Genomic DNA, 17,191 nt, shown 5'->3' with positions numbered 1-17,191 from the left:
TGAAAAAAAAAAATAGTATAGTCAGTACTAGCGTCTTGTAACTTACTCTTAAATGCAGGGTATATGGGAATGACGTTTGTAATGAGGAAAGCGTCGTATTTGGCATCAGCAGAAGAACTTAATTCTGAAAAATAATTCAATAAGTCGATTAAAAAAAAAAAAAAAAGGCAATACGTATATGTAATGCACAAAAATAAAATAGTAAATATGATAGACCCTGCAGAGCTTTGCCAAGCTTCACATTCACTTCCATTGTACAGTGCCCCTAGTGGTGAGGACCAAACTGACAAACTGAAGAAGGCCACATCTAAATGGTCATGTGTGCTCCAAAAAATAAAATAAATAAATAAATAAATAAATACAGGACATAAAAAATATTTATAAAACTTTGCATCATTTTTAAAAGGACAATCCCTATGACAATGGTGGCTGATTCTTTCCACTCTCTCCACTTCCACTGCAATGTTATTTCAGGCCATGTGTTCCGGACTCCTGTTCTTGCTTGTACTTACCCTAAGAAACTCTTTACACTGCAGTCTCTATACACAGTTGGCACTGATCACGGGCATTAATGTTTTAATTGTGGATGTGGGGGTAAGCAAACCCAAACCGATTTTCCAGGATCGGGTTCAAGTGAAATTGGCGATCGCGAACCTAAAAAGGTCAATTCATCCCTAGTTATGACTTTAAATCTGCTCTAATGACTCTACTCTGGCTTGTATCTTTGTCTATACTAGGAGCTTGTTCCCTCAGTGCCTCACAGTGGGTCTTTACCCTCTGGCTTGGTTTGGCTACAGTCACACGGCCGTATAGGGGGAACGTATATACGGCCGATATATGTTCCCCATAGACGGCAATGGGCATACGGCACCCTACAGCAGCAGTACGGTGTAGCACAGGTGCGGAACCATACCGTTCCATACCCTGTAGAAAGATAGGACTTGTCCTATCTTTTCTCGGCTTACGGCGCCGTGCGCCATATGTTCCTATGAAGAGGGGCGGGGGATGAGCAGCGCTCAGCTCCTCCTCCTCTTCCCGGCGCTGCCGTACGGTACAGCAGGCAACGGCTATGTGAATGCAGCCTTAGCTGGGAATAGTCCCCGAGAGATCACCCTGGTGACTCTGTTGCCAGTCCAAACTCACAAATGGGGGTTTAAGGGTAAAAACCAATGGGACTACTGGGATAATAGAACAGAGAGAAACACCCAATCAAACCATCGGTGACCCAATGGTTCACAGCCCCCTGCCCATTGCTTAAAAGTGGAGGCAACATAGTCACTCACAATAATATAACTATTGCAGATCTGAGTATATGTCATGTTGTAAGCTTCGGATGTTCATTTTCCATGTTTGCATATTGTCTACCTACAGCCAAGGTCCATCCATACTTGGAGGTCTCCAGAGAGCCACAATTTACCAGCACCAGGGGAGCTAATCGTCTCCTTCATTTCTATATTTCATGTTATCCTCTATATGGAAAACCCCTTTAAATATGTTACTACTACTACTTAAACAGGCTGCTCAAAATTATTAAAAATGTTCCATTCAGCAATTCTCCCCCCACCCCACAAAAAAAAAAAAATATATAACTTAATTCAATCCGTTTCATTCCAATCAAGTCAAGCTGCAATAGTAGACATTGTCCACAGCCAAGAATGGCGCCTTTTCCATGTAAAAAGAAATAAGACGTTTCTGTATGAAATAGACTCTGATGGAACACAAGGCCGGAATCTTTCCAAGTCCTGGACTGTTATCTCTTATCAGTCCGCAGCCTTTGGCACAGAACATGGGATGAGATGTGGAGGCTGCGTCCTGGGCTGGTCAATGTCATCGCAGCTACGACTGACAGCAGCATAAAGTTCTCTCTCCGTATACAAGGTTCATGAAATACCACATACACACAAACATCTCAAGATGCCGAGATAGAACTCACGAGGTGGGAAGAGGAATCCGTAGGACATCTGCTTATCGGCCTTGTACGCTGAACAGCTCTGACTATTGCCGGGAGAAATGCGGGGGTCCAGCCTTACACAACTCGATAAATAATCCGGGATGCCAGATACCTCAGCCTGTGATGGGGAGGAACATGTACAATGTGATAAGAGACCATATCCCCAGCACGTTATACACATGATACAAGTACAACATGGGGCTCCTGAACCCAAAAAATAGAGCAATATTAGGGCCCCCAGCCTCTATAACACTGATATCTTCAGAGGCCACTTTTCCCCCCCGTGCTATGCTCCAAGCAATGGAGGTCAGGGAGAACTTGAGGCTCCCAATAGCCAATGATTGATAAAAACTTTTTTTTTTAAACTCTTTCAAAATCGTAACGTACACAGCGAGCAACTTCAAGTAGAAATGATGAGAAACTAGAAGGGGCGCATGCTTCACATCATGCATCAAACAAATCCCGTCCTAATAAAGGTTGGATTTTTTAAAATGTTTTTCTTAAATGCTTTGCCTTAAGCAAGTATTTTATATCTTTTCACTTCCCCATGGGACTTGGGGAAGTAGAGTTTAGGAAGAGTTAGGAAAGTCATAAATTAGTCAACGGATAAATCCACAGGAAATTCAATATCATAGTCCAAGAAAATCAATTTAGAAAACCCTACATGGAAACCCTACAGCGCCCAATGGCACAAAGAAAGATGGTAGTATGATTTTGGAGGGGTATAGAGGTTGGACAGGTCTATGAGCCTATGTTATGTATAACCTACTACAGGTATGAGGCTTTACTTGGAGCAGCAACGGCCATGTGTAAGAAGGCTTACTTGGAGCAACAACGGCTAAGTGTATGAGGCCTTCCTGTTAGCAGTAACCACCATGTATGTGTATGAGGCCTTCCTGTTGGTAGTAACCTCCATGTATGTGTATGTGGCCTTCCTGTTGGCAGTAACCACCATGTGTATGAGGCCTTCCTGTTAGCAGTAACCACCACGTGTATGAGGCCTTCCTGTGAGCAGTAACCACCATGTGTATGAGGCCTTCCTGTGAGCAGTAACCGCCATGTGTATGAGGCCTTCCTGTTAGCAGTAACCACCACGTGTATGAGGCCTTCCTGTGAGCAGTAACCACCATGTGTATGAGGCCTTCCTGTGAGCAGTAACCGCCATGTGTATGAGGCCTTCCTGTTAGCAGTAACCACCACGTGTATGAGGCCTTCCTATGAGCAGTAACCACCATGTGTATGAGGCCTTCCTGTTAGCAGTAACCACCATGTGTATGAGGCCTTCCTGTGAGCAGTAACCACCATGTGTATGAGGCCTTCCTGTGAGCAGTAACCACCACGTGTATGAGGCCTTCCTGTGAGCAGTAACCACCACGTGTATGAGGCCTTCCTGTGAGCAGTAACCACCATGTGTATGAGGCCTTCCTTTTAGCAGTAACCACCATGTGTATGAGGCCTTCCTGTTAGCAGTAACCACCATGTGTATGAGGCCTTCCTGTGAGCAGTAACCACCATGTGTATGAGGCCTTCCTGTGAGCAGTAACCACCACGTGTATGAGGCCTTCCTGTGAGCAGTAACCACCACGTGTATGAGGCCTTCCTGTGAGCAGTAACCACCATGTGTATGAGGCCTTCCTGTGAGCAGTAACCACCACGTGTATGAGGCCTTCCTGTGAGCAGTAACCACCACGTGTATGAGGCCTTCCTGTGAGCAGTAACCACCACGTGTATGAGGCCTTCCTGTGAGCAGTAACCACCACGTGTATGAGGCCTTCCTGTGAGCAGTAACCACCATGTGTATGAGGCCTTCCTTTTAGCAGTAACCACCATGTGTATGAGGCCTTCCTGTTAGCAGTAACCACCACGTGTATGAGGCCTTCCTGTTAGCAGTAACCGCCATGCATGTGTATGAGGCCTTCCTGTTAGCAGTAACCACCATGTGTATGAGGCCTTCCTGTTAGCAGTAACCACCACGTGTATGAGGCCTTCCTGTTAGCAGTAACCACCATGTATATGAAGTCCACGTTGAGTGATAAATCTTCACCTTACAAGATACTGACCTGCTTTGACACGGTGTACGAGGTCCAGAGAGCCATCTGCAATGATTCACTGTAGCCACTGACAAAGTCGCTGTGGTAGAGAACACTGTACTTGGTCTTAAACAACACTGCGGGTCGTCCGTACAAGAGGTTTTTGTCTGAAAACACAAAAAAAATAACGCAAGGCGCGAATAAGCAAACTGAAGGAAAGTATCAAGACTGAAACAAAAAGAGTAACAAACATAAGAGCTGAAGTTAAACAACACACAACACACACAGAGACCCTGATACACAGTATACAGATATGGTCTAATGTAGGGCCGTCCAGTCTGAGCTGCAATACCAGATACCGCCAATGGACAAGGGTGGCGCCGTTTCCAGTAAAAAGAAAAGAGGAGACCCCTTTGAGAATACCAGAACTTTGTGCTTCATAGTGCAACAAAATTGGACTCCATTCACACATATATTTACATTTTTTGGACCACATATAGTTTTTTTTATTTCTAAGTTCACTCAAAAGGAATCAACGAAACTCTTAGGTTGTGACCGATGTTACACAACGGAGAACAAAGGGTGAAGGGAACATACGGAGTCTCGATCATAAACAAATCCCATCACCCTATAAACATCATTTGTTATTGTGATGCAATAACAACTTGTCCTGAACTTATAAAGTGTTTGTTTTCAATATATTTTTTTTTTCCGTTATCGTAAGTCATCCGTGGGAAGGAAGCCAATGTACAAACAAGTCGAAAAAACGTGAGCACTGTAATTGGTTAACTCAAATAATAGATTTAGTAAGCAGATTTTTAGAAGAATAAAAAATTCACGTAATGGAAAATTATAGCTATGTCATCGATGGATAGAGGATTTAGGATATTATGGTTTGCAGTCACACATTGACCCAAGTTACAGACTAATAACAAGGGAATTGATGGCATTGAGTCACAAATCACATCCCCTTTAATGACCTCATCCATGAGCAGAGATAATATGTGATACAATGCATTTTACAGTAAGAAATGCACTTAACTATTACTAAAGTTGCACTGATAAAACCAGTATAGGAGTGGAAGTCATAATAGGTACTGGATTTTTAACTAGTGTAGGGTCCAATCATCCCAGATTTGCCCATCTGGTTGATAAGATTACATTATTAGAATCTCTCTCTGTGTTCTGGATTCAGAGGCTGAGTTTGAGCAAATTTGAAATCCCACTTGAACCTCAGGGGTCGAGCTAGTACAGACAGTTGGGCAGGGGTGGTGCTAAAGTACACAGGGGTATGAACAAGAGAAGGAGGATAATCAGAATTTTTCAGTGGGGCCTTCCATCTGTAGTGCACATCCTTGACTTATTTTGGCAAGAAGAATAGTAATTTAGAATCCCACTTGAACCTCAGGGGAGGAGCTAGTACAGACAGTTGGGATGGGGTGATGCTAAAATACACAGGGGTATGAACAAGAGAAGGAGGATAATCAGAATTTTTCAGTGGGGCCTTCCATCCGTAGTGCACATCCTTGACTTATTTTGTCAAGAAAAACAGTCATTTAGAATTCCACTAGAACCTCAGGGGTGGAGCTAGTACAGACAGTTGGGCAGGGGAGGTGTTAAAGTACTCAAGGGTGTGAACAAGAGAAGGAAGATCATCTGAATTTTTCAATGTGGCCTTCTGGTCGTAGTGCACATCCTTGCCTTAGCTTAGCAAGAGTTACAGTTACTTGATCCAAACTGTACCCAATGTAGTTAAGGTTAGGATTAAAATTGAGTAGCAAAATTAATAAGGTGTCACCCAGAAATCACAGGTGTGTTAGTTTTATCTTGTGTTTAAGAGCTGGACAGCCATTACAGGTTTAGTTTCAAAGGCTCACCAGCTGAGCTTGGCAATGATACTTCTGAGGGCATCTCCTGCTGGTTTTCCAATGAAGAAGTACTTAAGGCTGCTTCTTCTGAGCTGCCAAGTAACCTGTCAAGGGCAGCCCCTTTAATCGAAGGACGATGAAAGAAAAATGACAATGTGACAAGTCATATACTGCTGCAGTCTGTCACTCCCACCTTGACGCACAGATATGACACAACGACAGGGGCTTGTCGAAACACGGATGGTTCACGTTACACAGAAACACACAAGGACCATGTACTAGAGGACGGACAAGTCAACATCAATAATGAATGAACAAACCTGTGTTTCTTGGTGGAACCTCCTTAATCTCATTGCTAAGTTCATCTACTGCCACATCTGTCAATGCAAACAGATACAAAACATTAATGGAACTGAGAGAAAATAAAAAATTTGTGTTCAATGAGGAGACCCTACGACAGAGCGGAGAAGTCATTGGAGATTGGAGAAGTAATTGAGAAGATCGTGATAAGTTGATCATTGTAGAAGATTTGAAAATTGATGCATGTGGATGAGGTCAGTGGATATTAAGGGGATGACATTTATGGTACAACAATATTTAGTATTGATTAATAATAATTTCATCTTGTTACGTGATTTTTTTAGGTGTTTAAGGCGTTTCCCACGAAGACAAGTTAGGCCCTATCCACGGGATAGGGCCTAACTTGCTGATCAAGGGGGGGTCTCAGTGCTGAGACCTCCGCGATCACGAGGGATCCGACGAACCCCTCGTTGCTCCTCAGACTAAAGGAGCAGACGGCCGTGCATGACCCCAACTGATCAGCAAGTTAGGCCCTATCCCTTGGATAGGGCCTAACTTGTCTTCGTGGGAAAAACCCTTTAATTATATTATTGTGTTTAAGGGTGTCTACCACTTCCCTGGATATATAGAGCTCTGCCGAGTAATATATGTCCGTAGGCGTCTCCCAAACTTGCCTTGTGCTGGCCAAAAGCCCCCCGACGATGACCTAGCTCCTGGATCACTTATCTACAACTTTTTCCCCCTCTTCAAAGGGTTTGGTGCCACCGAGGCCCTCTCTCACTGCTTTAGTCCTCCTACCATAGTCACAGGGTCTGGCGCCTGGCAAGTTCAGCCAGGGGTGAACCTAAACTCTCTGCTGCCTGAGGCGAGGTATAGAATGGCGCCCCCTCTGCCCCATCCGTTAATCATGTATCAGGTTATTTTTTGAGTGAGTGGGTTCTCCATGCAGTGTCATATACCCATGCTGACACCAGGTATAAAGAGACTATTTTTAAGTGTCAGGCCCTGCTTTGAAACGGATAACTGCGCCCCTGATTCTGCCCCCAATCTTGCCACGGTTGGTGCTGCTGCCTGAGGCAAGAGGGTCAACTTGTGTCAGACATTATCGCCTGTCCACGAAAACAGAAGCTCTGTGCATGACTATGGTAAGAGGTAATGGATGACCTGGTCAATGCCAAACATTTAGACAAAAGGGAAGGTGTGACAGAGCAGTATTCTAGGAGCTAGGTCAATGTGCGAGTGCAAAAGCTAGCCAATTTACAAGTTAATTTTCTTTATAATACAGTATAAGAGTTAGACCGCCCCTTGGCATCTCCCTATTTCACAGTGGGAATAGTTGTATATATCCATCTAGATCTCATTTTAAAGGCCCATCTTAAGATTCTTTTTTTATTTGCCAAATTTTACCAAATGGTGAATTGAAAAATGTGTGACTGCAAACCAATGTTTTTGGAGCTGATAAGGTCAATGAGGACCAAGATGGACACGACCCCAGATCAGGGGTGCCAGAGGTCTAGGTCTTCAGCATTATGAGGCAATATGGGGTGTATCACCCGCTCCTGGGCCCTGCTATCTGAGGGGACCATCATTTTGTAACGGGCACCCAAGGAGAAAAGTTCTACTGAATTATTAACACAATCTTGTTTACAAGTTATGTTACATACTAGATATTTGGTCAAACGTCACCGTTAATCTTATTATTTATATTAGTTTAATACACAGCACACAGATATACCTAGAAGGTATGTATATTCCAAAAAGTTCATCAAGGTGAGATTGGCTGAGGGGGGAAATGGAAGAAGGAGTTTAGTGGAAGGAACTCTTTCCAAATGACTAATATTGCTTATAGGTCCTTGAAAAATTTCAAGAGATTGGGGAGACTCTTTAAGAAAATGTTAAAGGGAACCTGTCACCAGGAATGGGATGTTAAGCTGGTGACAGGTTCCAATAGCCTCTGCAAGGATCATCATTAAAATACTCTTGTCGGCTTTCTGAATCATAAATAAAACTTTATTTCACATTACCTGGCTCCCTGCATGAAGCGAGTCCTGGGGGAGGGGCAGCCTGTGTGTGTCTTTATCTGCTCATGCATTCTTCCTCCACACCATCCCTCTCCCTCCCCAGCCTGCTAAATGCACATGGAGTGGGGAGGAGGGAGGGAGCTGCATAATTGTGGAGGAGACTAACACAGGAACATATAGGCTGCAGTTGAGCCTCCCCTAGGACTCACTCAACACACTACTGGCAGGGAGCCAGGTTATGTAAATTAAAACTTAAAAAAAAAAGTTGCTCATAATTCTGACAAAAGCATTTTCAGAATCAGCACAGAAGAGTCTATTGTTTATTGTACCTGTCACCAGCTAAAAATGACATTCCTGGTGACAGATTCCCTTTATAATAATAATAAACCACTATGTTGTCAAGCAGCTGAACACCTTTGAGATCACGTTTCTTTCATGACCTGGTGTGGTGGCATCATCACAGAAAATCATTTTTGAAGCAAGATGGTTGTATAAAGTCAAGTAGGCGGAGAGTTTAACACTAAAGTCAAGCTCTCCCTGCCTCAGAACACCCCCTTCACTGTAATTTATGGTCTTGCATCCAGATACATCACTAACCAGATCTCCTGGAGTCTGGTGCATGATATCAATCACAGAGGAGGAGGCGTGGAAAGATCTCACTTCAGGACTAAACTCTGCACCTCCATAACTTTCTCCAACCATTTTTCTTCCCACTTCAAAAATGATTTTCTGGATGATACCACCACACTGGACCATGAAAGAAACATGATCTCGAAGGTGTATGTATGTAGCACATAAGACAACCACACTGCAGCCTTTGGACTCCTAGTTGGTCCTGCCCTTGGTCTATCCTGAAGAAAACGACCATCTCTGGAGGAACTGCATAGTTTTTAAGCAAAGGGGGTGGATAACTGATGGAGGGTCATGGATTAAGGAAATGAGCACCAGACCCTTCTACTTAACTGGACCATTAACAGGAGGTCCATATCATGCTATAAGCCACCTTTATATAGGCCAATATATGTCACCTTATCATTCTTACCATCGGTTCCTTTAAGATATAACCTCTTATTCAGCTCCTCCGCCTTGTTCTTTATATGAAAGAAAAAGCATAGAAAAAAGTTGAGAAAAACATCATCAAAGATATTCAGTAAGAGGATTCATGTAGTCTTATAAGATGAGAATGAAGCTAAAGAAATATGGCCTGCACACAGCAGATTGGTTCATCTCCAGAAGTAAACGTCCCATTTGTCACCAGTAAGAGGAAACTCTAAAAGTCAAAGCTGGAACCCATGTAGGTTTGTATGTAAGATTTTAGGGTGCACTGAATACATTGGTTTCCTAGGACCAAAGGTGATAACATAATTACTGGGTGGTTACAGGGGAGGTCCCCTGATGACTCCTCCTTCTCTGACTTCACTTCCTGCTCTACAGTTATTGGCTGAAGTGAAGAGCCACAAACTTCCTGTTCTGCCCGTTCCCTAACTAACTCTGCAGATAATACTATCAAGGGCCCTCTGCACTTACTTAATCCAGTATACTGAGCCACAAAGTAGAGAAACTTACACAAAAACATATAGAAGTTACTCCAGTATATTGAAATCAGAAAGAGAGCAAGCGATACACAGAAAGAGAGCGAGCGATACACAGAAAGAGGGCGAGCGATACACAGAAAGAGGGCGAGCGATACACAGGAAGAGGGCGAGCGATACACAGGAAGAGGGCGAGCGATACACAGGAAGAGGGCGAGCGATACACAGGAAGAGGGCGAGCGATACACAGGAAGAGGGCGAGCGATACACAGGAAGAGGGCGAGCGATACACAGGAAGAGGGCGAGCGATACACAGGAAGAGGGCGAGCGATACACAGGAAGAGGGCGAGCGATACACAGGAAGAGGGCGAGCGATACACAGGAAGAGGGCGAGCGATACACAGGAAGAGAGCGAGCGATACACAGGAAGAGAGCGAGCGATACACAGGAAGAGAGCGAGCGATACACAGGAAGAGGGCGAGCGATACACAGGAAGAGGGCGAGCGATACACAGGAAGAGGGCGAGCGATACACAGGAAGAGGGCGAGCGATACACAGGAAGAGAGCGAGCGATACACAGGAAGAGAGCGAGCGATACACAGGAAGAGAGCGAGCGATACACAGGAAGAGAGCGAGCGATACACAGGAAGAGAGCGAGCGATACACAGGAAGAGAGCTCTCAGGCAGCACACAACTTTAAGAACACAGTTACAGTCATCTACCTTATCGTCACATGAACATCCAAGCTCTTCATTGACAGTGGATGGAGACAGAACTATTGGGACTGGTTTGGAGACTTCGTCAGGCAGTGTTGGCTTGTGAGATGCTGCTCGTAAAAGGTGATTTAAGCTTCCATGAGTTCCATTGTTGGGGGCAGGTTTCAAACCCAAGAGATCTGAGGATGAGGAAGGCAATATATGTATGTACACACACACATGCATATACACACATGCACCACCCTCAGGTAGGTTATGAAATATCTTTTTTACTTTACCCATTTTAAGTAAAATACAGATTAAAAAAAAAATAATCTCTTAAACCCTCAGGGTTTTTTCATTTATTCATTTTATTTTATTTTTTTTTGGAAATAACAACTTTCTCATTTTTCCGTGTACAGAGCTGTGTGAGGGCTTATTTTCTGCGTAACAAATTTTACTTCTCAGTTATTATTCCATGCCGTGTACTGGGAAGCTGGAAAAACTTTCAAATGTAGTGAAATTGGCATTTGTGTCCCTTTCTTGTGTACTCAGTTTTCACGGCTTTCACTGTGCAGTCCAAATGAGAAGTCCACTATATTTTTTGGTTTGATACTATCACGGTGATACATAATTTATATAGGTTTTATTGTGTTTTAATATATTTTTAAAAAATTAAACAAATGTTTAAAAAAAAAACATTTCACCATCATCGTTTTCATACGGTGATGTACGGAGCTATGTGAGGTGTCGTTTTTTGTAAAAGGTACCGCTGTTTCCATTTTGAGGACTGTGTGACCTTTTAATCACTTTATATTACATTTTTTTATGGGATGTAAATGGTGTAAAAGACACCCAAATGTTTCAGACATTTGGGCACTATTCTCCGTTATGGGGTTTTGATACCTGACGTGTTTGTGAAATTTACTGGTTTACGTTTTATATCAATTCTAGGGGAAGGGGGGCAATTTGAATTTTAAGCTTTTTCTATTTTTTATAAATTTTTAAACTTTTTTTTTTTTTTTTTTACTATTTTTTAGATCCCCTAGGGTACTTTAACCCTAGATGGTATGATGTCTTGCAATTTATGGCATTTCATTATACTGAGCCACAGACAGAGACCCAGGGCTGTCATAATAACCAATCGCAGCTCTCCGATCACGTCCCGAGGAGCGACGACTGTAACATAGATGGCGGCGCCCATGCTCTGCTGGCTTCTAAATGCTGCTGGTGGCCCCGCCTGCAGCATTGGAAGAGTTAATACTCGCGATCGGTGCTAGCATATTGCAGCAAACCCCACCTCTTCACACAGCCTCTGCGCCATACATGTAAGGCATGGAACGTGAAGGAGTTAAGTAATTTGCTGAGAAGAGTCGCTTTGTGTCCGAGATTATTCAACTTTAGAGGTTGCAGGGAAGTTTGGAAGATCAATTCAAACACCACCAACTTTGACTCTATAGCATCTAGACTGATGCTTATGGTCATTTTAAATGGGCACATTCACATGGCCGTCTGCAGGGACGTACATACGGCCGCAAATTTGTGGCCGCATGTACGTCCCCATAGACGGCAATAGCGGCACGGCGCAGATACGGTGCCACACATGTGTGGCACCAATCCGGGCCGCACACCGCAAAAAGATAGAGCATGCTCTATCTTTCTCCGAGTGTGTGGCCGTGTGCCGCTATTCTCTATGGAGGGAGGAGGGGTCACCTCCTCCTCACCTCCAGCACACGGCGGTATGTCCGCACGGCAGGCATACCGCGTGTGAATGTACCCTATATCTGTAACTGCCAGTATCTACAGGTACGTTTAGAAAGTTGAAATTCACATTTTTAAAATGGCACCAGAATCATGGTTCGAGGTGAAAGGTTGGATTTCACATGAAAAATCTAGAAAGGACACTTCATACCCTAGCTGATGGGGCTAGTAGTGTTCTGGGGTAAAATCAGTTTACAGGTTCGCTTTAAAGCTTGAACAAGCACAGGATGGCGACTTACCACACATGACGTTGTACAGCTCAATGTTTTCAAATGGAGGCACTTTAGCCTTGAATTTAAACGATGGACCATGTCCAACGAAGACAGTCTGGTGAACGAGAAAGAAAAAAGTTTAAAGAAAAATGTACCACCATTTATCAAATCCTGTGATAAATACTTTAAAGGGGTTGTCCCCTTTTGGCAAAGAATTGGTATTGTTTGTGTAATGAAAAGTTCAGGTTTGTAATATCCCTTGTTTATGTGATGTCACACAGGTGCACGGCTCGTTATATCCCTGGTCATGTGATGTCACACAGGTGCACGGCTCATTATATCCCTGGTCATGTGATGTCACACAGGTGCACGGCTCATTATGTCCCTGGTCATGTGATGTCACACAGGTGCACGGCTCATTATATCCCTGGTCATGTGATGTCACACAGGTGCACGGCTCATTATATCCCTGGTCATGTGATGTCACACAGGTGCATGGCTTGTTATAACACATGGTCATGTGATGTCACACAGGGGCATGGCTCGTTATATATCCCTGGTCATGTGATGTCACACAGGGGCATGGCTTGTTATAACCCTGGTCATGTGATGTCATACAGGTGCACGGCTCATTATATCCCTGGTCATGTGATGTCACACAGGTGCACGGCTCGTTATATCCCTGTTCATGTGATGTCACACAGGTGCACGGCTCGTTATATCCCTGGTCATGTAATGTCACACAGGTGCACGGCTCGTTATATCCCTGGTCATGTGATGTCACACAGGGGCTTGGCTCGTTATATCCCTGGTCATGTGATGTCACACAGGGGCATGGCTTGTTATAACCCTGGTCATGTGATGTCACACAGGTGCACGGCTCGTTATATCCCTGGTCATGTGATGTCACACAGGGGCATGGCTTGTTATATCCCCGGTCATGTGATGTCACACAGGTGCATGAGCTGTTATCACAGAGAGTAATCAAAGCCATGTGATGCTAACGGCTGGTGAACCTGTGTGACATCACATTACCAGATATATAATCTGGATTATCAAAAGTTAAATTTAAAGAAATGTCCCATGTTCCCATCTGTACCTGCATGCTGGTTATCTTGTTGTCATAGCCATGGTCTCCCTGGAAGCCACATTTTCCAGCCTTTTTATATACATCCACTTGTTTCCTAGGGTCAAAAAAAAAAAAAACACAATCAAGGTCAATCCAAGAAATAATGACATCATGGATTATAACAGGTCACACATAGTGATCGGCTCATACAGCTTATTTTAAAAGAAATTTTCACAGCCAACTATGTCAATTTAAATTGATTTTTCTTCTTCAACTTCATCTCCAACTACATGGGTCTTATTTTATTAGGTTATTTCCTTGTTTCTTCTTTTTTTTTTTTTTGGAACAGCTCTGTTCCACTCAGGGGTGTAACTACAGGGGTAGCAGCCATAGCAGTTGCTATGGGGCCCACAGTGTCAGGGGGCCCCACTATCTGTGATAATGAATGTGAATATGCTGTATGTGTGTATTTGTAATATGTGTATGCGGTATGTCTCTGTATATAGTACTATATACATATTTTTAAGGGGTAATTCAGTAGTTTGTTATAGGGCCCTGCCTCTCCTAATTACGCCACTGGTTCCACTGCAGTGAAAAAGGCCTGAACTAAAATACCATATTTATAAAACTCTACTATATCTAAAATATTATTTGAAATTTTTAGAACTTTTTGGGATTTGTTATTGAGTGATTACTAACTTTGCGACATGCCACGTCCGGTCCACCAGTAAGTGAATATCCTCTATCCTTCTGTTATTGGCATAGTGCAGTCTCTTTGGGAGATGTTGCTTCAGGTAAGGCTTAAAGTGCTGATCTTTGCTTTTACACTGTGAAAAAAAAAAAAAAGAGTAAGCAATTATTTTTTGGAAAAAACACAATAAGGGTCGGAATGTTTGACCACTTGAATGTGCTGCACACAATAATATGGTATCATGTGTTGAAGGGTTGTACAGGATTTTGAAAGATAGTCCTGGAATGCCACTCCCCAGAGTGAGAGGCCCTGTCTGATTTAAGGGCGGAATCAAGCAGTCAAGGGGCGGATCCAGTAGCATTCTGGGAGGCTCCTTCTGGTTTAGAAGGCGGAATTGAGCAGACATGGGGCAGATCCAGTAGCAATCTGGGGGTAAAATTTCTTCATCCCTACCCCATCAACTGTAGAACGCAAAATATTTTTTAAAAGAATTTTTTTTTTTTTTTTTTTAAAAAGGGCCGATTCTTACCGTTAGATTTGCCACAACAACTTTCGGATCATCTGAGAACAAAACAAAAAGATGAGAGACAATGAGTACTTGTACAATTTTTTATGGATTGAAATATCACTTTTTGGAATTAAATGGTTACAATGATCTTTAGTAAAGATTCTATAAACTTTGGGTAAAGCTCCACAACACAAAAAAAATGTAAAAATTGTTCAATACCATAATTTTTTCCTGGGGGGGACAACCAATAGATTTGCCTTTACACCCAACACAGGAATCAGAATCTCCCAGCTTTCTCTCAGCAAAGTTATGCAGCTGTAGAGATATTATGTTGCAACTCTGGGGAAGGGCAAAGCATGGTCACGCCCCTGAGGAAACTCAAATGGTGATCGCATTGATTGTCAGCCAACTTTCACAGACCTTACTATGAGGTTAACTCAACATCCCTTAATCCCATCCTTTCCAGGGGTAGCCTTATACAATTGACCTGCTCATAGAACATTTGATAAGGGTATATCCATATAGCCACTAACGCACCAGTGGCATATGTAAAAAGTGACAGCTTGAAGAGCGTTCAATTTTCAATGCATTATATGAAGTCTAAGGAATGCATTGAAAATGGAGGAGTGACTTACCCCTAGTCTCTAATTTTCTAGTACAGACATGACAGTACACTTCTCTCAGGTCACCTCTACTGCCATAGGAATGAGCATTGAATGTGCCCGATATTTTTTTCTTCTTTGAGTTTCCTACAGCTTTAGGACAACACTGACCTGGAAGACGAAGTGCCTGCTTATATACAAGGTCTACCTCCAGGGTCACAAATACTAATCATGGAGACTGTCAGCTGCCGAGGACGGCCAAGTGCAAGAAACCCAACGTGGGAAGGACATGGAGTAGACAAAGCGCAGCCATCTAACACAAGTCAAGTTTTACACAACAATATATTACTAAAAACTTTATAGAACTGGATAAACAAACAAAAAAATTAAGAATATTTCAATTTTTTGAAAATTAGCTCCATCAATCACTTCTTAATACTTTTTATTTACGTCACGCAGTTGGACCCTCTACTTACGTTTGGGTACATTGTTCTTGGTGCGCATGCGTCCCAGTGAGCCGGGCAAGAAGACAAAGTCATCAACGTTACTGAGATATGAAGTGAGAAATTCAGTCTTTTCACAATTTGCCTCTTCCATGCCTAGGGGTGAAAGTGGTGAAAAAAAAATTCATCCAAAGGGGACTACGGAAACAGAGAATAGAACAGAATCTGATCCTAAATTCAATGGTCTTTGCCCCAGAAGGGTGAATTTTTATCTAAGAAGTAGGAGGGTAGATTTGTCATTTCCGGGCCCCCCTAAATGTCCAGCTTACTACGAATAGCAATATAGGGATTATAGTGCGCCATCATGCTGGAGGAGGCCAATACAGTTTAAAGCATGATAGGGGATACGGGTCAGCATTCTTCTTCTCCCCGCATCCCACCAAAATGGTAGGACCCCCCTGATCTATGGTGCCCCATGCCAATGCAAGGGTTGGTTTATATGCCCGTCAACAAGAACACACTTTTCCTTTCTTTTTTAATCACAATTTGAGATGAGCAGACCCAAACTTTGAGTTCGGGTCTGTCCCGCGGGACCCAGACATATTGCTGGATTGGCAGCCATGCAGCCAATCCAGTAAATTGACTTCCCAAGGTGATATTAGTTAGGGGGACACCACTGACCAATCACAGCCATGGCTAGGGGCACCAATTTACTGGATCGCCTGCACAGCTGCCAATTCACATATATGTCTGGGTCACGCGGGACAAACCCGGACTCAAACTCAAAGTTCGGGTCCGCTCGTCCCCAATCACAATCTCTCTTTAGGCATCTAAAAAAATGCAGTCTTGGAGTATTTATACTTGCATATGTACCCAAATTTTTGGGAATATTTTCTAATTCTCAAAAACATAGTAATCCACACCCCCTCTATAGATAGTAGATATCTTCAAAATATAGTAAGACTCATTTAAATCTTTTTTTTTTTTTCCTTTATTTATATAGGTCACACAAATAAAGCAGCGCTGCACAGAGTTTTCCAAATCAGTCCCTGTCCCCTTGGGGCTCACAATCTAATCCACTTAACAGTATGTTTTGGAGGGTGGGAGGAAACTGGAGGACCCCAAGGAAACCCACGCAAACACAGGGAGAACATACAAACTCTTTGTAGAGGTCTTCAGTATGGGCCGTATGAGGTTGTACATTTTGTGCCAGAAATTGAATGGGATCGGATCTCTGAGGTTAATAAGGCAATGTGGTTCATATCGTTTTGTGACTCTCCTGGACAATGTGGACCAGGAGGGCTTACAAACAGGGGCGTAACTAGGAGAGGCAGGTCTATAGCAGACTTCTGAATGGGCCCCCCTTCCCACTATAAAAAATCTACATATTTGTACACACACGTGTGAGTTACAATCAAATACATCTATAAAGAGGAGATCTCATATTTTCATCTATGATCTATATATGTATAGATCTGTACACAATTTAATATACTTATTCACATATA

The 17,191-nt window shown here is 43.1% G+C and overlaps 1 protein-coding gene across 10 annotated transcripts in view; it reads right to left on the bottom strand.

Annotated features, from left to right (window-relative positions):
• Positions 1-17,191, bottom strand: part of ENPP2 (ectonucleotide pyrophosphatase/phosphodiesterase 2) — a 73,766-nt gene that overhangs the window by 9,934 nt on the left and 46,641 nt on the right. For 4 of the 10 annotated variants that reach the window (XM_072151266.1, XM_072151265.1, XM_072151268.1 and 1 more), the window contains 13 exons: positions 15,717-15,839; positions 14,660-14,691; positions 14,139-14,266; positions 13,470-13,554; positions 12,398-12,485; positions 10,425-10,597; positions 9,213-9,261; positions 7,885-7,929; positions 6,170-6,226; positions 5,859-5,969; positions 4,012-4,148; positions 1,934-2,069; positions 47-124 (listed from right to left, as the gene is read on the bottom strand). In XM_072151266.1, coding sequence (XP_072007367.1) covers positions 47-124; positions 1,934-2,069; positions 4,012-4,148; positions 5,859-5,969; positions 6,170-6,226; positions 7,885-7,929; positions 9,213-9,261; positions 10,425-10,597; positions 12,398-12,485; positions 13,470-13,554; positions 14,139-14,266; positions 14,660-14,691; positions 15,717-15,839 — 1,242 coding nt within the window. The remainder of the gene's footprint in view (positions 1-46; positions 125-1,933; positions 2,070-4,011; positions 4,149-5,858; positions 5,970-6,169; positions 6,227-7,884; positions 7,930-9,212; positions 9,262-10,424; positions 10,598-12,397; positions 12,486-13,469; positions 13,555-14,138; positions 14,267-14,659; positions 14,692-15,716; positions 15,840-17,191) is intronic. The other 6 variants (XM_072151270.1, XM_072151271.1, XM_072151272.1 and 3 more) reach the window with 4 other exon arrangements.

The sequence above is a fragment of the Engystomops pustulosus genome, chromosome 5 (assembly GCF_040894005.1).
Source record: "Engystomops pustulosus chromosome 5, aEngPut4.maternal, whole genome shotgun sequence".
NCBI classification, from domain to species: Eukaryota; Metazoa; Chordata; class Amphibia; order Anura; family Leptodactylidae; genus Engystomops; species Engystomops pustulosus.
Note: the sequence above shows the minus strand (reverse complement) of the source record. Positions and strands in the feature narration are given on the sequence as shown.